General features: G+C 32.2%; 2 protein-coding genes across 2 annotated transcripts; both read right to left on the bottom strand.

The window, feature by feature from the left end:
* Positions 1 to 1,495: 1,495 nt before the first annotated feature.
* Positions 1,496 to 3,248, bottom strand: LOC105796850 (probable pectinesterase/pectinesterase inhibitor 21). Its single transcript, XM_012626679.2, has 2 exons — positions 2,273 to 3,248; positions 1,496 to 2,197 (listed from the first exon to the last, which is right to left on the bottom strand). Exons 1-2 carry the CDS (start codon positions 3,246 to 3,248, stop codon positions 1,497 to 1,499), a joined length of 1,677 nt encoding a protein of 558 aa, XP_012482133.1. The 3' UTR covers position 1,496.
* Positions 3,249 to 12,960: 9,712 nt separating this feature from the next.
* Positions 12,961 to 18,969, bottom strand: LOC105796851 (probable acyl-CoA dehydrogenase IBR3). The gene is made up of 17 exons (XM_012626680.2): positions 18,696 to 18,969; positions 18,465 to 18,602; positions 18,000 to 18,140; positions 17,729 to 17,860; positions 17,359 to 17,544; positions 17,079 to 17,156; positions 16,749 to 16,868; positions 16,417 to 16,515; positions 16,189 to 16,306; positions 15,645 to 15,901; positions 15,337 to 15,519; positions 14,855 to 14,997; positions 14,544 to 14,628; positions 14,080 to 14,289; positions 13,624 to 13,776; positions 13,425 to 13,529; positions 12,961 to 13,330 (listed from the first exon to the last, which is right to left on the bottom strand). Exons 1-17 carry the CDS (start codon positions 18,828 to 18,830, stop codon positions 13,139 to 13,141), a joined length of 2,475 nt encoding a protein of 824 aa, XP_012482134.2. The 5' UTR covers positions 18,831 to 18,969; the 3' UTR covers positions 12,961 to 13,138.
* Between the last annotated feature and the right edge of the window lie 7,382 nt (positions 18,970 to 26,351).

The raw sequence follows: 26,351 nt of genomic DNA on the forward strand, positions 1-26,351 counted from the left end.
AAGAAAATTTATGTTGCAAGATAGAAAAATGTAACTAGTACATTTTTTTTCCTATTTAATGAAAGTGTATATTAAATTCGAAAGTCATTTTCCAAATCATGATTAAGAAATGTTTAATTCATGAATTTTATTTTCGTCTATGTTGATGATTTAATTTCACAACGTGTAGAAGATGTGTGGTTCACTTTGTTTCATATAAAGTGGAGAGTCGTCGGATAAGATGATCAGAAGTGGCCAAAACATTGAGAAAATTTGAAGTGGAAATAAGTAGGAGAAAGGAAAGGAAAGAGTCTCGGTTTTGCCCCAGGCCTTGGGTCCTATATGCTCTTAAGCCCGGTCACAAGGTGTCATGTGTCAAGACCTTATAGGAGAGTCCAAGGCAAGTGGTCAAGTGGTATGCCATTATATATATGTCTAGGTTGAGTGGTACTATGATTTGCTTTCTATATTATGTCGGATGGGGACGTAGCAGTTGGAGTCTGATGTGACCGTTAATAGGTGGGGTCCTCTCGAATGTCGACTCAAGTGATCCATTTGAAGTGTGACTTCAAGGGGTATGTTCGAGGTATTCCTTCAAGATATTATTTTAAGGGGTTCGTCTAAACCATCTGTAACATTATTACTCGATTCAAGAAGTTTGGGTATAACAATTTGCACCTTTGTAAACTTTTTTACTACACAAAGTTATAATGTTGTTATATGTTTTTATTTTTTACAATTATTGGACACGTGACAAATTATAACATCATTTGTAGAGTTTTTTTTTTAATTCCATTATTGAGTCTAGGTTGAATCTCGGAAAAACGGTTCCAAGACATTTTTTTCCGTTTACAAGATTCAAAATTAATATATTGTTTCAATATCTGAAATTTATTGTTGCTTGATTGAATAATATTGATAAAATTTTTAATTTTACCAACAAATTCTCTCATTGAGAAATGTAAATTCAAACTTTGAAAAAACATGGTTGAAGCAACAATTACGAACCAAGGAACCAGTAAACATAAACATGAAAAGAAGCATGAGAAACTTTTTCTCAAGATTTTATTATGCTTTGGAAACAGAAAATGGGAACAACTCCCAGAGATCAAAACTGAAACCTTATTATACCAAAAGAATTTTACTTTTTTAATATAATATAAAAACTAAAAGTATAAATCTTCCTTAAAATTCACGAAAATGACAGAAGATGAAATTAAAAGGAAATTATACTAAAAATCCAATGCTTTCCAATTTTCATCAATAAAAATTTTACTTACATTGCTAAGCATCCTTATTCAACAAGCAAAGATGCATGAAACTTCATGTCTAGCTTCCACATTTATTATCATTTCGTAAGATACTAAGTCATACCGTAGACCCTAAAACTTAGTTCGATTATCTAAATCTATAACCAATCCTTCTCTTACTACATTTCTTTATTCTCATTTATTCTCTATACATAAACTTATTCATCATCTTTTTCAGATATATATGTATATATATTTCTCCGATATCTATACACCAGGAACCATGCCGGCGATGTAAGGCACCCCAGAGCTCGTGATCCATTCATCACCACGTAAGAACACACCAGCAGTGAATTCCTTAGCTTGAGCGTCATTGATCTGTTGTATACCTTTCCATTTAACCCTATTGGTCTGGACCGCACCAGGTCCTCGGTTTTTGAACTCGGCGTACCACAAAGTGTCGAGGGCGAAGGTGCCTTGCCACGGCATCCATCCTTCGGGGGTGACGATGTCGTCGAGCTGAGATTGCATGATGATGGTCCTTGAGTACTGTTTCCAAGGCCGACCGAGGTGTGTTTTACTCGTGGCCTTAACCGGAAGGTAGTCCTGTGCGCCGGAGATGGTGCAGTTTTGGAGGACGATACCGGAAACCTCACGGCGTTCGGTCCGTCCTTGGGCGGTGATGATGCATTGTTGGTTGTCGAGTGGTTTATTAACGATAAGCTTGCAGTTCTGTAAGACGGTAGCGGCGTCGCCGAAGACGAAGTCAATGGTGCCGGAGACGGTGCAGTCCCTGTAGAATTGACGGTGACTGTGGGTGTAAAGCGTGTCTTGGTAGCCATCCATTTGACAATTGTAGAAGATGGACCGATCACTTTGGACCATAAGTGCCACTGCTTGGTGCTTGATCGCTCCAGCTGTGTTTTCTATTTTAATATTCTTTGCAATAAATCTTTCACCCACAACAGCTGTGAATATTGATATATGTCAGTCAATATAATTCTATACACTGTAAATTAAACTCATATAGATATGATACTTACCAAGAGTTGCAGTCTTGAATGTGACGGTGCCATCGACAAAGTTCATCCGACCGGTAATGACAGTCTTGGTCGGTCCATCTCCGACGAACACAACATTAGTCATAGTTTTAGCAACCAAAACTTGTTCATTATAAACGCCAGCCTTAATATGGATCACAAATGGAGCTGTATTTTTCATAGGCACTTCCTTTAAGGCTTCATTGATGCTATTAAATTTGCCGCTACCATCTTTAGCAACCACCACATTAGGTTTCATGTCCGCCGCATTTTGTTGCAGTAGTTGTCGTTGCTTAAAGCTAACCCACGAAGGGAACCCATCTTCCGCCATTAGCTTACGTCCCGTGCTGACGCCTTCCATGCCTGGAATGTTAAGGTCCTTAATGATTTTAGTTATGTCGGTCACCATGGCTAACCCATTGCTGGTTAACTTTTGTGAAGTACTCAACAACGCCTTCATTTTCACACCGGTTTCAGTGGATACGTTCACGAACCCGTCTAAGCATGTTTGTTCATACGTAATGGCACCACCCATCCATATCTTGAGATTCTCGACGTATTCGTCTAGCTTACTAACGTCGAATGCACCGAGTTGATTAAACGAGGCTTTGAGGTCGTCAATGGCGTACCCCATGAGCTCTTTGCAATTGTCGACAGCTTGACGAGTCATGGGGTCTTTAGCCGCGTTTTGGATAGTAGAGGAATTGGCGATCACTTTGCCAATCTCTTGGATTGCCGCTTGAAAACCGACCTTTATCAGCTCTTTGGGATCGGTGGTGTTGGCGTTCGAAAGACTATTTTCACATGTTTGTCTATAATCAGTAGTTTGACATATGGATTGGGCCGCTTTTTCGGAAGTAGAGACTTTGGCATCACCATTGTCACTATCTTTTGCACGGCTGACACCAACGGCTATTGCTGCTACCATAGCCACCAAAAGCACGGAACAAATACCAATGATTGCCGGAAGTTTTCCCATTTTCAAAGACCCTTTTTTTTAATTCAAATCAATTAAAGAGAACCCTTATTGGCAAAGCTAGTAAGAATCTTAATCTTTGTTTAGATGTTGAGATTCAGTTTGAGGAAACCCTTTGTTCAAATACAAGAAACTTAGAGAACATGAACCGTTAAAAACAAAAATGATTCATTTGTGGTTAAAACTTAAGAACAAAAGAAATGGTTGGATTTTTTATGATACAGAATTCATTTTCCAAACTTTATGTTGTTTTAAATCTTTGTTTGAGTCTAAAATATTGGGTTTCGCTTGAAAATTGAATGGTGGGATTACATGCTTCTTTTCTAGCCATTCTCTAAAGCATTGTAAGGGTTATTTTTAGGTATTGGAACCATCTTTCACACAAACTTGAAAGCAAAATTGCATATATTTAGAAAGAAATCATCCCTTGCTTTAAAAAAGGAAATTAATTATGGAAAGTAGAGTTGTTGCAATTTTTATCATAAAACTGTAACCAAAAAAGGAAACAAATTATCCTGTCCACTGAATTTTAAGAATGCAACTTAACTTTCTTAACATAATGACAATAATAGCCCTTAAACGGTAAAAGTACCAGGAAAGCCCCTGTATTTAGGGGTGGGTTCCATTTCGGTCCCTCTATTGAAAAAATAGATAAATTAATCCTTATACATTTCAAAAACGTGTAAATTAGCCCCTTCGTTAATTTTTTCTGTTAAAGGATGATGTAGACATTAACTTAAATGGTTAATTTCTAAATTGGTCCCTGAACTATAGCTAAAATATCATTTTGAATTTTTTTTAAAATATTTAACAATATTTCAAAATAAATCTTAAAAGTAAATGTAATAACTCAATTTGCCCGGGCCCATCATAATAATAATAGACCAAAAATAATTAAATAAGTCCAAGTATTAGGTCCATTTACAATAGTCATCAGCCCAAATTACATTCAAGTCCAAATTTAACCCTAGCCCAAAATACTTAAAAAATTTTCAGAAAGAAAAAGGGGCCTAAACCCTAATGCGCCGCACCCCCTGCTGCCACCCACATGCCTCCGCAACGGGCCCATCGCCCGAGGCCTGGCCACCTTGCACCGAAATGGCAAGGTCCTTTCCGTTAACCTCGCCTAGCCTTGCAAAACAGAACAAAAAGAGAAGACAGAGCAGAAAAAGGCAAAAACGAAAGCAGAAACAATAGAAATAATAGTAAAAATGATATACAGTGTTGTAAATGGCTATAAAAGCCAAACATATCAATGTAATATGGCTACAGACAATCAAATACAAAAAAAACACGAATATCAATAAAAAAACATAATAGAAAATTCTAAAGGTGATTCCTTTTTTTCTTTTGTTTTATTTTAGAATAGATTTATTTTGTAAATAGAAAATAAATAAATAAAAACAACAAAAGAAAGGTTTAGAGAAAATAAATCTTCGCGCTCCGTCACCGGGAACGGCTGAGGTAGCCACTTCCGATGAAAAGTGGTCAAAAACCGAAGGGTTTTTAACATTCGGATTGTTTTTGTGAGGATTTCGGGAATTTCTGGCCCGGATTTAGGTTTAGGAGGGTCAAAATAGATTTTTAATACTATTATTTACATTTTTCCTGCACATTCTTATATTATGATAATTAGATTTTAAAGCTGAAATTTTAGTAGCACTTTCACCAATGAAATATCAAATTCTTACCGTTTTAATTTTAGTTTTAAAGTAAAAAAAAATTATTTCAAATTGGTTTCAAATTTCAAAACATTTTAATTACATCTCTAAACTATCGATATTAAATCAATCAGACCCTTTCGTTATTGAAATTATTAATTTTACCATTAAATGACATGTAAAATTTTATGTGACGTAATTTTATTCAGATCTCAATCCAAAACAATGATGATTGGCACCATAGGCAGACTTACCATCTCAGAAACAAATAACTAAGCTGTTTTATCAAAAGAGAAAATCCATACATACAGAGAGATTTATTTAGGCAATTAATAATATTACAGATAACTCTATCTTTTTCAATGATAAGGATAATCCCGGTACAAAGTTCATCAAAATTCTATTTTATTACTACTCAGATATCAACTCATGCTGAAACAGTCCCGAAGAAACTTAATAATTAACTTTAACCTGTTGATAACTCAGGCATTTGAATGTAAAGTCAGAAATATCACGTTTTATACTCATTCATCAATACCATTTTCTCAGACTATCATGTATCTTGTTACTCTCGTATGAACAGACTAACTGACACTGCGAGCCCCCTGTAACAATGGTTATACAACCTCAGAGCTTTTCGGTATTGATACTCTATCTCGAAGCAACAAACAATCATCGATTCCACATTCGAAGTTCTGAATCAGAAATCAATTTATGCTAAACCCCCTTTTTGACTTATAATTTGTTAACATATTTCTAAATTCCACGAATTCACTTAGTAAGCATCAATTTAACTTATCATCCAGCTAACATATATTCATCATCTGATAAGATCAATCACGTATTCATCGCTCGTAAAGCACACAAAAGTTTCTTATTCAGATCATCCGAAACTATGATCACTTCCCTCATATAATAATCACTTACAAACTTAAAAGTTTTCGACGATTCGAGCTATCTTTGCTGTGCCACGTTCAAGCTATCCTTATTGTCCCCAAATTTCAAATTTTTCACTGACATTAAACATTTTAAACTCTTATAGTCATCAAATATGTCACATAACTCTTTTCATGCATCTTTAACTATATGGAATCACAAGATATCTCTGTACACTCTTTCATTAGAACACACTTCAAACCGTTCATTAACGTATGGCTGAAAATCATAAACTCTTTATTTAACTCAGGCTGAACCATAACTGATGTTTCGGTTGACAATATCTTCGTGCAAAAGAAAGCTTCAACAACCGAATTAACTTTAATTTACCACAACATTTCTCAATTAGAATCGTTCCAATAGATATAATTCTGTATCAAGTCTTCAAGAATACAAATTCTTCTTCTAGACTAAACCTCAATCCATATATGTACATTCAAAGTTTATTTCCAATCTGGTAGATAGATTCAAACTCATATAACCCAATTAACTTTTCAATCAAATAATTCAGATCAAATTAAACCACGGAATCGGTCTTTTCGAAGAATTCTTCTCTTTTCATTAAAAGAATAACCCAGACATATCATTATACAGAAGCCACAACCATCATATAGAAATCATAATGTCATAATAAGATCGGCATCTTAATCATAACAATAGACAGTATCCCGGCTATTAATAAAGCATTTGAACACGAAGAAAATCAAATATGATTTGAACAGCAACCAATGTAGAAGCACAACTTTTATAACTCTGATAACGGTATTGTAGTACTCCTAAATTTCAGAACAGAAATTATAATTATAATAGATATAGCCATTTTCGTCAAATAGATATCTCTTATAGATAATCACATAGAATCATAAGAAAACCAGGATAGCGATATTTCAACATCTGAAGCTACACAAAATATCAGAAAATTACAACTCATATAGAATGATATCAATTCCGATGGTATCCCAAAAAATGTCTAGAAAGATCAATGTCACTCATAAATATTGGAATCCAAAGTAACAGAAGCAATATAATCTTCACGTATATTCAACAGAACAATAGCCAGTAAAAACAAAATATTAGCCTCATACAGACTTTATCGTCGATTTTCATATTCACACAAGGGAATAAATACCAGAAAAAGACATGGCAATGTCGAACATAACCCAAATAGACCAACAATACTTTCATCTATTAATATGTTTAGCTAATGTTCTCATACGATAAGAATTCTTTCTGAAACTAAACAGTCACATATAGTTCTGAGGATAATTGTACACACAGAATGTCCAGAAGGAATCATAGTAACTGCCCAACTATAGCCACTACACTCAGCCATCAATACAATACAAACATTATTCAACTGTCTAATTCTGTCATAAAAAAATTTCACATTATCTCTACACTAACAGAAATCAATTCAGAAAAGCTTCCAGTTAATACTTTCTTTAGATAACATACCTGAATAGATCATTTAATCGGATTTAACTTCTTCTGTAACAGTAACTTTGCATAATCTGAGTAGTTTTTAGAACTATCCAATATCTCTTTTAATACTGTCTTCATTTGCTGATTCATTCACTTTTCTGACCACATTATTAATCTTCCGTACACAAACTTCTGTAACACTACACTCGTGAGCTTATTTAACTCAAATCTTACAGATTTCATTGTAACATTTTACTAATATGGGGGTGAGGGTAGTAAAGTCTCAAATTTAACTTACACATAAATGCACATAACACATACTATCGCAAATAACCAGTTCATTACTAATTTCACATTCTCAAAGCATTTAATAAACATTTGCTTTTAATCACTTTTGTTCTTAACACATAATTCATATGCCAACTCAAATCACTAATTCACAATCGAAATTTCCATATAGCATCATAATCCAAATATCATAACTCATGTGCTCATATAATTATAACATTTATCAATAAAAAAATGTCATACTATTTGATCCATACCTTTATGAGTTTCAACTCATAATCAACACATTTTCACTCAAACATTTGAGTATTTACTTCTGTACTATCAGAATTAACTCGGTTGGAAAACATATTTGTCTCATCAAAATAATTTTCGTCAAAGTTGGGAGATATCACACTATCGCAGATTAAATGTGGCATGTATAGCTAGACTCATATTAGCTATGTTAGTCCTAGAACCGACTAAATCATAGCTCTAATACCAATCAAATGGAACGCCCTTAACCCGTATCCGTCACCGAAATAGGATTACAAGGCATTACCAGATAAAACTCAGTTTAACACAGTCATGAAATTTATCTCATATTCAATTGTCATAAATAAACTTTTAAATTAAATAGCAATCATTCATTCAATTATAAAAGTCAATTTATCACATATTAAACACATAACTAATAAAATCATTCAAAATTTATTACTTATAATACATATATGAACCATGCTTCATCAATTCAATCACATCAATATTATTGGTCTATTCCAAATATTCAAACTAAGTTGTTATACAACAAAACCAACTTACACATGTCTCATATTTACAAGATTTAAACCATATAGCTATCAAATATATAACATTCGATCTCCTAAATTACAAGTAGGTATGTATCATTTCATATACCAAACGCACATACCACCACAATAAGTTGTATATGACCATTTTATATCTAATCCACAACTAACCATATCAATTCATATCATTATCTAAATATCCAACATATCGTTTAGTAACTTCTACACATGTGCCTATTATACACTAAACGAGCCATAGTACACTACATAAAATTTATACACATATACGGCATTAGTAACTTAGAATATGGTCAAGTATACTTTTAATACCATTTATGAATATATTCTCATGTGCATAAACACCGTTTCAATTTGAACCCATTTCCAATCACCAATAATAAAACATATCATGTCTAGACATTACTCTTTCAATCATCCAAAAAGCCATATAAAACCGAACTTATATGACCAAACATTCAAGCATAGTAAATGTGTATACTTGTCACTACAAACCGAATCAAAATAGCCAAACCACAAATGATCATATCATAAGTACACCAAATTCACATGATCTATAACCAACCAAATAACATATGCTCAACCAATTCATTATTCATATAATCGGTCCACAAGTTAAATCTCTTATGACTAAACCAAACTATCATAAAACATATTCATAATTTGCCATCACCAACCGCACCTAAATAGCCAATCAAAAATAACGACATAACCATCACTTAGCCTATATTTCATATACCATAAACACACTTTCAAATTGAGCTAATTTCATGGCCGATTGTAAATCATGCTTTTCATCACCCATTACAGAATCATATATCAAAATATCACAAGCATATATACAATGGAACATACCTCCATATTAAGATCTAGTTATAAGCAAACACACGCAAGCATTGACATCTATCTCAAGCCATTTTCGATGGCTATATATATATATACAATTTCAAAACCAGTATATCAAAACTAGCCTGTACATGCCACATAACCAAAACTCAAAGCATTTATTTACCGAAACGAAAACTGGATAGTGTGATGTGGTCTCCTATGACTTCCAATCTGAGCAAGTCTCCGAAACTCTATAAACATAGGAAAAATACACAAAGCAAGCTTTGAAAGCTTAGTAAGCCATAAGCAAATAATTCATCACAGTAACATATATAATTCAATTCGAATAGACTGAATTTAGTTAATCTCATACACATATACAACCACTTTTCTCGTATAATCCATATTGTCACATTACACAACTTCACTTACCTTATTTATCAATGAACATATAAACCATGCTTTAAAATTCAACCATTTCAATCTCATTTATCAATTCAAATTTCAAAATAACTATCATACATCAAAGTCATATTACACATGCTTCATAATTCCTTTGTTCGAACCATATATACTCCTCATTCAAATATATCACATTCGATCATACAAAACATATAACCAACAAATCAAAACATGATTATTTAACTCTTTCACATATACATAACATATTTAATAATTTAACCTTATCAATAAAATTTATCTAATCATCTTTCAAACAAAAATAGCATACCTCAAAACCATGTTTCATGTTTCATAAATCTCATGTTCGAAACATAGGACCACAATTTCATGGTATTCGAACTCTTGAATATAATTAAGCTTATTTTATTACAATTTCATATAACGAGCATATGTATCACAATGTTCATTTTTATACATTCATTTCATTCATTGTCATGTATTTCACATATTGTCATTTGAAACATACTCACTTTTCATTCTTGAATATCATATACACTTCGTACGTACCTGAATCGGATATACTTTCACATAGTCATTCATTTTTCGATATTTCCCGTTGAACCGTTTGGAATTAGTAAGGATATTCGGATAGCTCGGAATCTCTTACAATGCCAATGTCCCAGACATGGTCTTACATGTAATCAAATATCGATGTCACTGTTCCAGACAGGGTCTTACACGAAATCGTATATGATGCCGATGTTCCAGACATGGTCTTACACGTAAATCTCAAATCGATGCCAACGTCCCAGACGTGGTCTTACACGATAACTCATATCGGAATCCTATGTCATGACATATGTATCCCAACTATTCCTATGGTTCATACGGGACTTTCGAACATCGTAATTCGATCAATTTAAGCTTAATACTAGTCACACCATGCTTATATTAATTCGGCAATATGTCAAATATATACATACCAATTCGGTAACATTTAAAACATATACATTTGAATTTAACAACATTTATTTACTTATGAACTTACCTCGTATGGACACGAACGAACTGGACGACTATTCGAAATTTTTTGATTTTTCCCCGATCCAAATCTAATCTCCTATTTTCTTGATCTCAATTTGAGCTTCAAAGTGTCGAATCTTTAAAGCTTTCAAATGGTTCTTTTTCCCTTCAATATTCGGCCAAAAGATAAACATGCATGGCCATTTTCTATTTTGTTTTATTTTAATTACATTTTATTATCCATTTACCAATATAACCTTAATGATTTAATAATAAAACTATATAATGCATGCCATTACCATCCATTCATTTACTCAATGGCTAAATTTCATTTTAAGGACTCCACAATTAATTAATCAAAGCAATTAAGCACTTTAACAATTAGAATGCCACTTTTACAATTTACGGGATTAAGTCCCTTTTACAAAATCGAGCACACAAACGATAAAATTTTCACACAAAAATTTTCACACATATAAATTAACATGCTGTAGACACCAAAAATAATATTAAAATATTTTTCTGACTCGGATTTGTGGTCCCAAAACCACTGTCCGACTAGAGTCTAAACTAAGCTGTTCAGTATGCTCACACGGCCTAGCACATGGGTGTGTGACTTGGCCGTGTGTTCCAAGTCAGTATATTCACACGGGCACGAACACGGGCTGAGACACGACCGTGTGTCCCTATTCCGAATGTCCGCACAACCTGAGACACGGGCGTGTCTCCTGACCGTGGGAGTCACACAGCCGTGTGATCCCTGCAGTGTTGAAAATTTTAAATATTTCTGAAAAAAATTTTAAGTTTTCGATTTAGTCCCAATTTATTTCTGATGCGTAATTTGGGCCTCGAGGGCTCGTATAATGGACGATATGTATGATTTTAATTGGTTTTTGACATGAATGCTATATGATATGAAATGTTTGCATTTTCTATCTGTTTGATTTATAAACTCTGGTAATGCTCTGTAACCATGTTCTAGCGACGAATTCGAGTTAGGGGTGTTACATGAACAACAAAATATTTAAATAAGAAAGACATAGTTGTTTGATTTGTATAACTTCAAGAAAATATTCAGCAGTATGTACGTTGATACTAGTGTTCAATAAGGAGAAGATGATGGTGATGACTATAAGAACGATTCACCTGTGACAAACAAAGAGCCGGGAAAATTGAGGGAGGAGAAGGCTAGAGAGGGCTAAGCAGGTGAAAGGCTTAAGTGAGGAGGAGAGAAGAGATCCTTCATACATCGTGTGTTGATGTATATATATAGTGGAAGGTCCTCTTGTCTGATAGTGCTACGTCACCAACAATACAGATCATGGCATGCTCCTATGGTCGACTAAGTGACAGGTTGGTTACATGTCAGTTGTCTTCAAGCATAGTATGTGTGGTCCTACTCTAACATTCATTTTGCTGAGACAGTACAAGGTTGTTATGTCTCAATGATCCCCATGGACAATCCGTAGCGAGTGGCCAATAGCAAGTGATCGAAAGCACTTGACCGAACTGTGGGTGGTATGAGGCATGCAGGTGACCGATCACTACTGATGGTACAAGACAAAGGGACATTCGTGGATTCCCTCTAAATTGCTTCCCGTGTTGCCATGTGTCTGAAATAGGGTAAAGGCATAACAATATAAAATGAAATTGTAGAGCACAGATTTATATAGAGTTAATATAATTTTTAGTGCTTATATTTTGTTCCAATGTTTAATTTGGTATCTAAGTTATTTACTCCAATTTGGAATCTGAGTTTGGTTTTAATATTCAAATTGGTACTTGAATGTTTTTAAATTAATATTTGAATTTTCCTTTATCCCATACAAATACCTATATTTGATTTCAATGTTAAATTTGATACCTAAGTTTTTCTTTTATCCCAATTAATAACCTATAACTTTTTCACTTAAAGTACACACGTAAAATATCTATTTGAACACATGATGTTGATTTAGGATACCAAATTAGGTTAAAAAGCTAGGGTATCACATTAAGATTGAAAGATACAATAATATATTAAACCATTCAAATATGCATTGGATTGTTCCATGAGCCCAACTTTTATTTCCTTTTACTCGAAGCTTATACTACAAAATTATATATATTTTATAATCATATAAAATTTTAATTGATAATAGTAATTGAGTTGGAAAATTATATATATATATATATATTATAACAATATGTAAAGATCGTATCAGATTGGAGTAAACACAAATGTTAATTATTTTATAATTGAATTTAATTTTATTTATGCCAGCCAGATTGTAATGGAATGTTGTGATATTTACAAATAAATAAAGCTATGATGGTCTATAGAAAATAGAGCAGAATTCAGAAAAGACATAAACAAATAACTACATAAATGATTATTATTATTATTATTATCTTTCATAATAATTCCATAATATTACTAAGAAAATGCCCAATTTTTTGGATTCCTTTTCCTTATTTTTTATCTTCGAGACTGCAAGAAGAACAAAAAAAAAGTATTTTTGTGTGATGATCATAGTTTCAAGATCCTTCAAAGCTTTGCTCTTCGTAGTTCTAACTGAGCAATGGTACCCAAGTGCACTTCATCAGGTCCATCAGCGATTCTCAATGTTCTTGCTGATGCCCACAGGTGTGCCAAAACGGTGTCGGATGATACCCCGGCTCCACCATGTACTTGTATTGCCCTGTCCAGTACCTTCAGGGCCATGTTCGGAGCTGCTACCTGCTCCATCCAACATTCAAAAGTTTCTACTATAACAAAGTTCATTTTGAACCTGGATTGACATTTAATATGAACAACTAAAAATATCGGCTACCTTCGCCATTGCAATGGTTCCACGGGCTTTCTTGTTTCCAAGTCGATCGAGCTGGTCAGCCGCTTCAAGAACCAATAACCTAGTCTGCTCTAGTTCTATTCGACACTGCAAGAAGACCAACCTCAATTTAATCACTAAAAGGAAAATCTCCTTCTCTAACTAACACAAATATCTGTCTATTCAACGTTTATTGAATTACCTTTGCAAAATCCGAAAGAAATGAACCATGTTGGGCAATATATTTTCCAAATGTTTTCCGATTAAGAGCCCTTTCAGCCATTAACTGCATGCCACGCTCAGCAGTGCCAATCAGTCTCATGCAGTGGTGCAGTCTTCCGGGGCCAAGTCTTCCCTTCAAGAATATAAACAGCGCAGATATAAGAATTATAACATACACTAAAGTCAATCACTCGACACCTACATTCTTGAAGATGGGTGGTTATTGCCATTACTAGATAATTTTTTGAACTTGAATATCAAATTTAAAGCAGGCCAAGCAATATGAAGTTTGAGTTCCTCTATTCAGGTAGATGCAAACCAACCAACTTTTGAGAACCACAGTACATCGAGATGGAATAGTGTGGGAAGTGGGTGAAACTCAAAACAGAATACATATGGCAAACTGTCATCCTTTCAATATAAATGGCAACTTTACCTGGGCAATCTCAAAGCCGCGTCCTTCTCCCAATAGAATATTCTTTGCTGGCACACGAACATTCTCAAAAGAAACTTCAGCGTGTCCATGAGGAGCATCATCAAAGCCAAATACTGTTAGTGGTCTCTTTACGCATATCCCTGGAGTCTTAATGTCCACTAAGATCATGGATTGCTGCTTGTGCTTGGGAGCAGTGAAGTCAGTTTTTCCCTGGATATCGCTCAGAAATTAGATCACCTTCTTTTAGTCAAATTAGTACTTGCAGTCACGTGTATCACATGTGAATTAAGCGTTTATTAACGAATGAATTCCTATAAAATTCATTATTTTTAATGTTAATTAAATTTAACATTAAAATTAAGGACGGAGACAAAAATATTGATGTAAATTTTAACTCTTATTTATCAGATAAATTTATTCAATACACATAATATAGTCACTCGATGCCATTCTAGAAGACTGACCATGAGTATAAGAATTCTGCATCTTGGATCCATAGCTCCACTCGTCCACCACTTGGTCCCATTGATGATATACGAGTCTCCTTGTCTATAAAAGAGTGCATAGACAATGAGATAAACTATGATGAGAGTTGTAATTCAGATAAGAACGTAACGCCATAAAATGTTACATAGTGACTTTCATCATGTTTCTCCAGGGGGTTGAAGTGAAATGACTGGAGTTTAAATCTTCATTCTTTTACCAGTGAATATATAGTTCATATGAAGACTAGAATTTGCTTAAAATTTACTAAAATATGATTCGAGGAACATACCTTTTGATAGAACACTCGATATTGGTTGCATCTGAGGAAGCAACTTGTGGTTCTGTCATTGCAAATGCAGAGCGTACTTTCCCCTCAAGCAGTGGAACAAGCCATTCGTTTAGCTGTTCTTTAGTCCCATATCGCAACAATACCTACAAATGAAAAAAAAAATGTAATGGTAAAGCAACACACACTGATTTTGCTGGGTAGGAAGGATAGAAGTTGGAGAGGAAGAAAAAAGAAGAGGAAAATATGCCTTTTTCCCTTTCTTTCAATATGCTTGGCAAAAAATGGATAAGTAGAAATAAAAACAATAATTTTATTTCCATCCATTACTTGGATAATTGAAAATGAGAGAATGGAAAATGGAAATTATACTGTCTTATCAGTGTAGGTTAAAAACTAAATAATAATGTATAATCTTGTAAATATACGCATTTAGTTGAAGCAAGTTGAGAACTACCTTAGTTTATACTAGAAGTAATCCTTACCTCCATATTCCCAGTGTCTGGTGCACCACAATTAAAGATCTGCGGAGCCCAAAGGGAGCGACCCATAATCTCACAAAGGTATCCATATTCAAGGTTTGAGAGGCCCGCACCAAGTAAACGATCATGTGTGCAGTGAGCACTCCCATTAAAAATAAGTTCTTTTGCCCTAGCAGCACTATCAAACTGTACAAAAAACAGTTTCTCAAAAATGTCATATTTCCAAATATACAGTAACATTTTAACAGCAAAAATGAGTAAAAATAGTAATTGGTGTAAAAATAGTTTGAAGCAGAACTCGCAATACATACAGGAATCCATAAGTTCCACAATCCTTCTTTCTTTGCAAGCTCTTTTAACCTCTCCTCCTCTGGATGCACTGTCCAACGTAAATCAGACCTTGCAAGTTTGTTGAATTCATTTTCCAAGGGATAAATGTGAACTTCCATGAACTGAATCAATTTGTTTCTCAATTCCTGAATCTTTTTACTAGGAACAAACCTCCCGCTTCCTTCTGGAAGGCCTTGAGCTTTGTTCTCAGTCCCGTATTGCCTACTACCTCGTGAAACTGGATATAATAGTAAAAAGAACAAAACACTTTAAACAATTGCTTTGGACCAAATACTTCAAAGCCAAATTCATTTGCACATAAAGATGTTAAAACATAAAACAACCAAGATCCTAATGATGTTTCTTATATAATCTCCACGCTGCAGCTACAAGTAGATAACCTTATGACATTCATCACTAGAAGTATGTAAAAAATACTTTGAAACTTTCTCACAATGAATTTCAAACTCCTAAAGGTCCAGAAAGAAAGAAAAAGAAAAAAAGAAGGTTGAATGACTTAGCTACCAGAGGGGGGTTGCTCTGGAAGCACCGTCTTCTTTGAGATAAAATCCAAAGCAGAATCTACGAGACTCTTAGCATGACGTCCTGCATGTTCTGCACGTTTACCTCCTGATGCATTACCCTGCATTATTAAGATGAGTTAAACATTATATCAATATTGCAATTTCAAAATTAAAGCTTTTAACATAATGAATTATGATGAAAACCAAACCATTAAATGTCATGGAATACCATTAGCCATCTATTATACACTCCTGTGTAGATAGATGCTCCACGGAACAGGGAAAATGCAACATAGAACTTCCATTCAGAGACAGGCCATGCTTTCCCCTACATAGCAACATTTTTCATCAAAAGCAATGTGTCAGTGAGTTAACAGAACAGTTACCTTACAGTTGCTAAGCAAATTCATGGCCGAAGAGATGGGGAAAATGGTAATAGAGGGAAATGGGGTGGGGTATGAGAGACACTTAACAATAATTCCCCCATGAAATGAGAAAAGTGTTACAGCTGTACATATTAATCAGGGCCATGTTTGTATGGTTACTTATATGGTTACTTACAGATTCAAGGCAGTATTCTGCCAGAAATTCAGCCTGTGTAGGTATCCCTTCAGGAATCCCAATGATCTCAAAACCTTTAACCAGTTCATCTGAACCAAGCCCTGCTTGTGTAATGTAAGGCTGCCAATAGAGTTATGGTAAGCTTAGGTAATCAAAAGCTAAGAAGGTCTAATATGACTCGGTGCCCCTTTGTCCTATATTACAAAGGAAACTTGGTGATCACTGAAAAATGAGGAAAGAAAATGACATATAGAATATAGAAGTACCAGAAAGATATAGGTAATTGTTTTCTTTATGCAAAATGGAAAAGTTGGAAAATTGGCCAAGTACCATGCAGCTGTATGCAACATCGCACATTTGGTTTCCAATAGTAGACAGTTCCCAATCAAGAATACCAATGACACGATCCTGCACGTCAGGAGTATCTTATAAGGTATATTAGTTGGAGAATTCAAACATTAGAAATTGCCTGAAATACTACCAAAATTGCACAGCATATTATTGGAGTGCAATTGGACCATAATCAGATCTACATTACATCAAAGAGTATATTGCTTCAATCAAGATAGAATCATACACTTCAGCAATTAAGGATTATGAAGAACCCTACCTCAGTTGGATGAAAAACAACATTATCAACACGGAAATCTCCATGAACTAGGCCTCCTGTTGCACCTGATGCATCTTCTGGAGGAATATTCTTCCGCAACCAATCAACCAGCTCAAACATCTTGGGATATCTCTCAGGTTTTCCCTCGCTAGTTGAAGCAAGGTATTGCTTAAACCATCTCTCTATCTAGAATTAGGAAAAACTACTTGTAAGACCCCATAAGTTCAATTTTCTTAAAAGGTCCAAAGACTTCAAAAACCAACATGATTAGTTAATCTAATTATGACCGAGCTTGTACAATAATTTTCCATATAAATGCTCTTCATTCAATCAGCGAGAGCTTATATTACGAAAAGAAGAGTTCAATGACCTGTCTTTTACAATAGTTGTCTCGCCGCCCATAGCTTCCCAAACCAATGGCATCAATATTAGCAGAATGTAACGACGCTAGCACTTTAGCAGTTGCTTGATATATTGCCCGCCTCCTCTCGGGTGGTACACCCTTTTTAAACAGAATTAGTAATAGAACTCAATTCACAACATCACAAGTCCAAGTAATAACCAAATCATGTCATTGAAAGGAAAATAACCATTCCAAACTTCAACCAGAAATTTAGAACACTGAAATATCATAGTCTTACCGGTAGACTTGGGTCTACAAATATCCGACCTTCCAAGTACTCCATGATGTAAAATGCAGTTCCAATTACAGTTGGATCGTTACACAAACAGAAGACCTTCGGAACTGGCACATTTGTATTATCCCCCAGGGCCTTAAGAACCTTAAAACATACACAAACACAAAAATGTAATTTTTTTTTCCTTATATTACATACAATGTAAAAGGTATATCCAACTAATTCTCTGCTGCAAATTTGACTAGCTGTCCACAGAGCTGCAACTTTTTTCCCATAAACACTTGATTTTTTTTCTCTATATAAAATGTAAAAATCATAATAAAAAATTATAAATTATATACCTTGAAAAGATTTATCATTTACTTTTGGTTAGTAGCTACCAAATCCAAGATCGAAGCTTTACACTCAATAAAGTAAAACTCAAACAAAAAAGAAAAAGTGTAATTTTTAAAAGAAATTAAAATTCACCTGAAATTCTCTCTCAACAGCATGAGCAGATTGAAGCAGCTTCCCAGGAGGTTTCTTCCTTAAAACGTAGCGTTTTACAGTTCCACTTCCCGTTTCCACTTCCATCAAATACGTCGGATTCGATTGTCCATGTCCGAACTACATTTCATGTAATCAAATCTCAAAACAGCAAAAACAAACAAATACTAAAAGAATAAAACAATAATTTATATCTATGATGTAAAGAAAAACCTGAGAGAGGTTGAATTTTGAGGGAGAGAGAGGAAATCCAGGAACATTAGCTGAGGCATAGCCAAACAAGGCCTTAACATCGATTTTGTGAGCCTCCTGCACTGCCTCTACCAAATCACCCGTTCGATTCGCCATAGTTTACTATGGAGAAATAAACAAGATAATCTTTCTTTTTTCTTTTCTCAGCTTCCTCTGAAAGCAAAGAAAGTACCAAATAAAGCGACCCGATTTTATGAAAGTTCGAATTTTGACGGAGAAAAGATGAAGACGGTTTAAATCAATTAAATAAATCCTGAAGGAAAAGTCCCACACGTCCATACAACCAAAAAAGATATTAATAATAAGTCAAATCCTGCTATTAAACCCTATACTTTGTGTAAATTATAGATTTAGTACCTGTCCTTTAATTTGACCAATTTTAGTCTTCACCTCATGTAGCAGTTAAATCTGTTTAGTTAAATTATGTCATTAGTCTTGTATTATGCGTAAAATTATAGATTTAGTATATGTTCATCAATTGGGCCATTCTTAGTGACTATATTTTTGAATTTCAAATTTTCAATCTTAATGCAAACAATAGTCGTTAAATCTATTAATTATTTTTGTGAGTAATATGTGAAAATAACAAAATAAATGTAACATCACACATGCAATAATATGTTTGACACATCAAATTTTAAAAATAACAAAACTTGATGAATTTAATAATTATCATTTGATTAGGACTAAAATTTTCAAATTTTAAAAGTACAGGACTAAAATGACCAAATTAAAGTATATTATAGGGTCTAATGGCAGAATTTGACCTTAATAATAAGTCTAATTCCGCTCCAATCCTTACACTTCACATATTTAACATTTAATCCTCCTATTCTTAATTCTAGAGATTCAATCTCTATAGTTTTGATTTTATAATTGAAATCTAATTGACAACGTCATCAAAAGAATTCCATTAAATTATATTTTATAGACCTCGTATATTCAACACACACATCGAGAGTCAAAATAAGTAAATAAAAATATTAAATTTGGGTTTGTAAGTTTCTGATCATATATATTCTTTTTAGTACAATTCGTCTTTTTTTTACACAATACCTAAAACTACCTACCCATAATCTCTTCTCAACCCAAAAATAGGAGGATAATTCATTTTAACGCACTCAAACTCACGTCCTCTTGCGTTGACAACAATACTCATGCTTGGCTCTTTAATGATATTTTTAAGTAGCCAGAAGGTTTTTCACTCTCTAATTTAACGATTGATTTAATTTTTTTTTTAAAGTATTTTTCCTGTCCGTTCAAATTAACTTCAGAATTAAAAGTAAAATGACTTGAAAACTACATAGACCGAAAACATAATTAGACCTTAAAAATGTATAAATTATGAAGTCATTTTCCATACCCATAAATATACAGAAGAGGTAGGAAATGTCGAAAAGCGATCTTGTCTTCTCACTGATCTTTATCATTATCTTATCTTGTCCTTTGAAATTAATAAAATAACTCTTATCAAAAATAAAAATAAAAATGTGTACCCGAAATTGGTAGAAACAAGGAGCCAAGAATATTCTCATCCAGACAGAAAATTATCCACTGGTTATGACAAAATCAAAGCGTAAAACACAACAATAACAAGGTTATTACAGTAAAAAAGAAACATGTTTTCCTTTTAATTATTACAAAGGCGAGGGTCTGAATTAAATTGCATAGTTTTATAATAATAAATATATAAATTTGTTTGTATATTTAATATTTTTAAAATTAAATTAAATTTTATCGATATCAAAATATAATTTTATTATTGTTAATTTAAAATTTTATAAATTATAAAAAATTTAAATACAAAGTTTTCTCCTATCAAATTTCTAACTTCACCACTTATATAGAAAAATTAAGTCATCCTTTTTTACCAGCGGGACACCAATATGACAGCCAAGGACCTTGGCTTCATTGTTTTGGTAAATTTTGCATTTAATCCTCTAAAAATGACAGGTTGTAAATTAGTTAAATGGTAAAATTTATATTTTAACCTTCAGTAATTTTATAATTCTATCTTAGGTGTAAAATGGAAACAAATCAACAATCTTGATTTTTGTATAAGAGTGAAAACATGGATTAATGCCATGAAATGTGGTTTAATCATTATTGCTTCTACTCGTGTCTCGAATGCCAATCTTATAAAAAAGATTTTATTTACGATTTGGTCCTTAAACTATATTCATTTTCTTAATTTGATACTTAAATTATCTTTTTAGTTCAAAGATTTTAGCGCAATTAGAAAACCTTTGTCCAATAAAATTATGCCACGTGTCTTAATTTTTCATGTCACTAAATTAGTGTGTAAATAGTTATAATTAAATAAAAATGTATTATTATAAATTCTTTTTTGTTAAAGTTGTCCTCTTCTTTCACACTGCTTCATCTCTTCTCCAAAAATTAGGGTTTTTAACCCAGTTCTGAAATTTCAAATCGATCTTGGGTTTAAAGTTTAAACTACAAACTTTATTAACGAAATACATTTCATATCCGTCTCTTGTATTTAACAAGCTTTGACTTCAAACAAATTTCAGTGAAGAAGAATTTGCTTTGAAAAAAAAAACTTTCTTCTTTTTATTTTTGGGTTTTGAAATTTGTGAATTTTAAACTGTAAAAGAAAAGCATAATGGGTGTTCTGGATCGGCGTCAGGCAAAGGAGATGTGAGACTATTTTACTTTGTTTTCTTTTGGTTTTTCTTGTTTGGTTCCTGAGAAAATTGCTGGGAAAGTTGGAAGCAGAAGGAAGCAGAACCATATGAAATCTAATGAAAATTCATTATTTAAGAAAATGAATTAAATAATATGGTTTTCATTTAATTATAAAAAATGTTTTTTTTCTTTTCACGCAAATGACATGGAAAAATTAAAACGAAATGGTATGATTTTATTTGTTTTATTTAACGCTATTAAAAATTTGGAAAGAAAAATTATGGTACAGAGAAAATTTTAAGTACGGAAAATAAAACATGATTTATAGATCAAATCGTGAAAAAGCTTATAAAGATTTATGAAGTGCTTCTAAATTATTTAAGGGTAAAAGTATAATGGAGATTCATATATTATGAGATAGATTATATTTGGTCTCTTTTATTAAAAAAAAGTAAATTACTCTTTGTGTGTAGGTAAAAGAACAAATTAGTCATTTGCTGTAAAAAATTTAGCTCATTTCTACTGTTAAAAACTGACGAAATGTGGCATGCTACTTACACATTATGCTGATGTACAAGGAACAAGGACCAATCTTAAAAGTAGAAATTGATGAAATTTTTAACAAAATAATCAGTTTGCTCTTTGATCTAATGTGCATGGATTAATTTGCCCATTTTTAGTAGAGAAGTAAAATACAATTTGACTCCTAATACAAAGATCTCCATGGCATTTTTCCCTATTTAAATTATACTTTTTTTTTAAGTTGGTACTTAAATAAAAATTATCATAAGTGGTATCTAAGTTATACTCCGTTATCTAAATTACTTCAATTGTTAAAAAATCTCTTAATCAATCGTAAAACTTTTAAATTAAAACTTTACAATTTTTTACACTCCTTGTGATTCTTCATCCTCTTTTAATGCACTTTTTAATTGTTAGATAAATTTTCTTTGCAATACTCTTCCTATTTTATTTCTATTTAGCTTCTTCCTAGTATCTGAGTTTCATTTGTTTCATCGTAGAAGTTCAATCAATATTAACTATTTATGTAATATTTTTTAAAAATAATATAGGAGTTTTCAATATAAAAAAAAGGAATCAAAATGGAACCAAAGTTGCCGAAATCTGGGTTTTACTGTTGAAATTTTGGTTTGGATAAATTTTTAACAAATTTTAAATTTTCCGTGGCCCAAATTTTTTGCATGAAAAATAAAAGAGATGAATATTTTTATTTTTTATTTTTAAAATGTCACGTGTTGGTTGGATCATGAGAAAAAGTAGAGTTGAGCACTGTATATATTTTGGTTAAACATAATGCTAGACCAGAATCCCATCAACACGTCATGTCACATAAATTTTATTTAAATTGAATTATTTTTATAAGCAGAACATGAAAAGTAAAAAGACACAAAAGAATATAATATAATAAAATAATTAAAAGAATTAATATGTGCATTAAACTTCTTATTATTAATAAGTAAAATGTATCAATTTATATAATGCATTATTAAACTCGAATACATCAATATATGCATAAAATAAATAATTATACGGTGTTTATATCAGAGGTAAATCTAAGGGGTTGGCAGGGGCCCGACCTTCTTAAAATGTAAAATTACTATTTATGCTCTTAATTTTTTTAAAATTTCAAATTAGTAAAGGTAAAATTTCACTTTGGCCCTCCCTAAAATTATAAAAATTTGATTTAATCCTTTAAAAATTATAAAGATATAGACTATAAAAATTAAAATTTCATTTGCCTTTAAAAATTGTTCTAGCTTTGCCTCTGGTTTATATTGTATTAAAAAATTTTCCTTATTTTTATCATTTGCAAATGATGTAATTAACCTCAACAATATCAAATTTCCATTGCTTAATATAATGGTAAATATTAAAATAAGGGTAAACTATCAAAATAGTCACTTTTATTTATCTCATGTTACATTTTAGTCATTTATGTTTGAAATGTTACGTTTTAGTCACTTATGTTATCACGTTGTAACATTTTAGTCATTGAGCCATTAATTGCCATTAATGGTGTAATGGTAGTGATGTGGCACATTAAATCATCATTTCAAACAAAAATTTTAGATTAATTTATACAATCGATCATCATATTTTTGTTTTAAGCAATTTAATTTTTTCTTTTATGTTCTTTTAACTTTCCTTTTTTTTCTTTATTTTCTATTCTCTTTTCTTCTCCTCTGTTTTCCTCCCTTCTCCATTTATTTTAACATAAATTTTCTATGTTTTCCATTTGTTAAAACTAATTGCTATACTTTTTTGAACAATTTAATTTTTTTTGAGCAAGCGAGCTTGTGAACTAGTTTTAACAAATAGAAAATATAGAAAACTACATTAAAAGAAATGAAGAAAGGAGGAAAACAGAGGGAGAAGCAGAAAAGAATGAAAAATAAAGAAAAAATAGTTAAAATAACATAAAAGAAAAAAAAATTAAATTACTTAAAATGAAAAAATATAGGGACAAATTATAGAATTTAACCTAAAATTTTCGTTTCAAATGATGATTTAGCGTGCCACGTCAGTTTACCGCTACACCGTTAAAGGCAATTAATGGCTAAGTGACTAAAATGTTACAACACCATAACGTAAGTGACTAAAACGTAACATTTCAAACATAAGTGACTAAAATATAACCTAAGTCAAACAAAAGTAACTATTTTAATAGTTTGCCCTAAAAATAATAATTCAAAAATATCAGTATCTACCTTTTTTTAGAAAAACACTATTCTATCCCATCCTATCAAGGGTGATGGGTCCTGATTCTCAAAAATTAAAAATTATATTTTTATCTTTAAAATATATAAAATTTTAAATTAATTCTTTAAAAATTATAAAATATTAGTTAATGTAATGATAAAATTACATTTAAAATTTATAACTTAAATTTTTTGACTTCATCCTTGCACCCTTCTCCACCTCCACCATTTAAAAAAAACTCTTTATTTAAATCGAATTAATTCAAAATTCATGGAGTTTTGTCATCCTAAACTCACTTTGTATACTTGTTTATATCATGTATAGTTTTCATACCATTCTACAAGACTATCAAGATGAATAAATAGAATTTTATTTTTTTATTTTTTTATTTTGTTGTGAAAAATTAAGATGTTAAAAGTCAAATCTCTCCCAGCTTATAGACATTAAAGTATGCTAAAGGCTTAGTCGCATAAAAAGTTTCTAACCTTTTCCACAAGGCGAATGAGGTATTCTTCATCAATACCTCTTGCAATACTCTATTAGCGAGGCATAACTGGATCGCAGATAGGGCCTCTTCATCAAGCTCTTCTCATTTTGACTGATCTAGATTCTCGAGCTTTTTCCCGATAATGACCTTTTTCAGGCCAGTCTGAATAGGAATTGCCATCATCTGAACTTACCACAAATTGAAATTTGTGATACCACCGAATTTCTCAATGTCAAACCTTGTTGTTTCCATCTCTGAATGGGATGATATGCGAAAATTAAACTAGCTTTGATATCACTTGTTGAGGATCGACCCGATTAAGCAACGAATAGTAAAAATAGTGGAAGAAATTGAAAATTTGAACACACAAATTTAACGTGAAAAAATCCCTCCAAAGAGGATAGAAAACTACGAGCAAAGATAAATTTACTATAATGGAAAAAGAACGAAAAATACAAAGATGGAGATAAAAACTAAACCCCAAAACCCCCAAAAAACCCCTCAAAATATAAACACAAAATTCTTCAAAAGTGTTATGAGTTCTAATCTCTAAGGAGTGTATTTTCTAAGGTTGTAAAAGAGCCTATTTATAGGCTAAATTTGTAGGTCAAATAAATTATGTTAAGAAATGTTAAATATATTATATTAATAAATATTAAATCTTCTAGAAAGAAAATATATTTTGTTTAACTTAACTTGCAAGCAATCTCTTAGAATTTGGGTCACACAACTCTAACAATAACTATTTATATACTTAATATTTTAACGATCCAACCGCTATATTTCATGGTCTATTTATGTAGATTATGCACGTCAAATTTAATGTAAAGTTAAAACTTATAACTATTTGTTTTATGTAAAAAAACTCATTGTTGAATATATATTAATATATAGAGTATTCAATATGATAGAGATATTTGATCAGTTCTAAAATTTATATGTATGACAAATACAATTATATTGATAAATTCAATTAGTTTATACGTTATGTAAGTGGAGCCCTCCTATGGACTTATACATAATTATTTATTACACCAAGTAATTTTTTTCTCAAATATGAAACTTTCATGTTTAGATAGATATAATAGAGATATTTGACCAGTTCAAAAATTTATATACATGACAAATACAATTTTACTAATAAATTCAATTAGTTTTTACATTATGTAAGTGGGCCCCTCTAATGGACTTATACATAATTATTTATTACCCCTTGTATTTTTTTTCTCAAATATGAAACTTTCACATCCCAACTACTAGTATTGAAGTATTTCAATTAGTATTTGCCCCGGGGGTTCACAGAGTGGAAACGCCTCAGATGGTGGAGAGAGTACGTACCTGAATGGTGTGCAAATAATTAATCGAGGAAGATATGCACAATGTGGATTGAACCACCAACCAAGGCATAACTAGCCTTTTCAAGGAAACATGGTACCACTTGGGTAGCTCATGATTAATTATTTGCAAACCAGAAAAACTCACCTCACCCCCACGATTTTTGGTCATCAAAGACCCAAAAACTTCCGACGAACTAGATTGAGTTTGAGAAGAAGACATCACAAACAACAAAGCAAAAACAATAAAGGAAAGACTCTTACCTTGAGAATAAACTTGAGAGAACAATAAAAGAAATTATGTGAAACCAAGAGGACTTTAGCAAAAGAATAGTGAAAGCAAAGCAGCAAAATAACAACACAAGAAATAAACATATGAAGAATAAGAGAAGGGTTTTTATGGACACTACACCAAAATAGGTCTTTAGC

This window comes from Gossypium raimondii, chromosome 3, assembly GCF_025698545.1.
Source record: "Gossypium raimondii isolate GPD5lz chromosome 3, ASM2569854v1, whole genome shotgun sequence".
NCBI lineage: Eukaryota > Viridiplantae > Streptophyta > Magnoliopsida > Malvales > Malvaceae > Gossypium > Gossypium raimondii.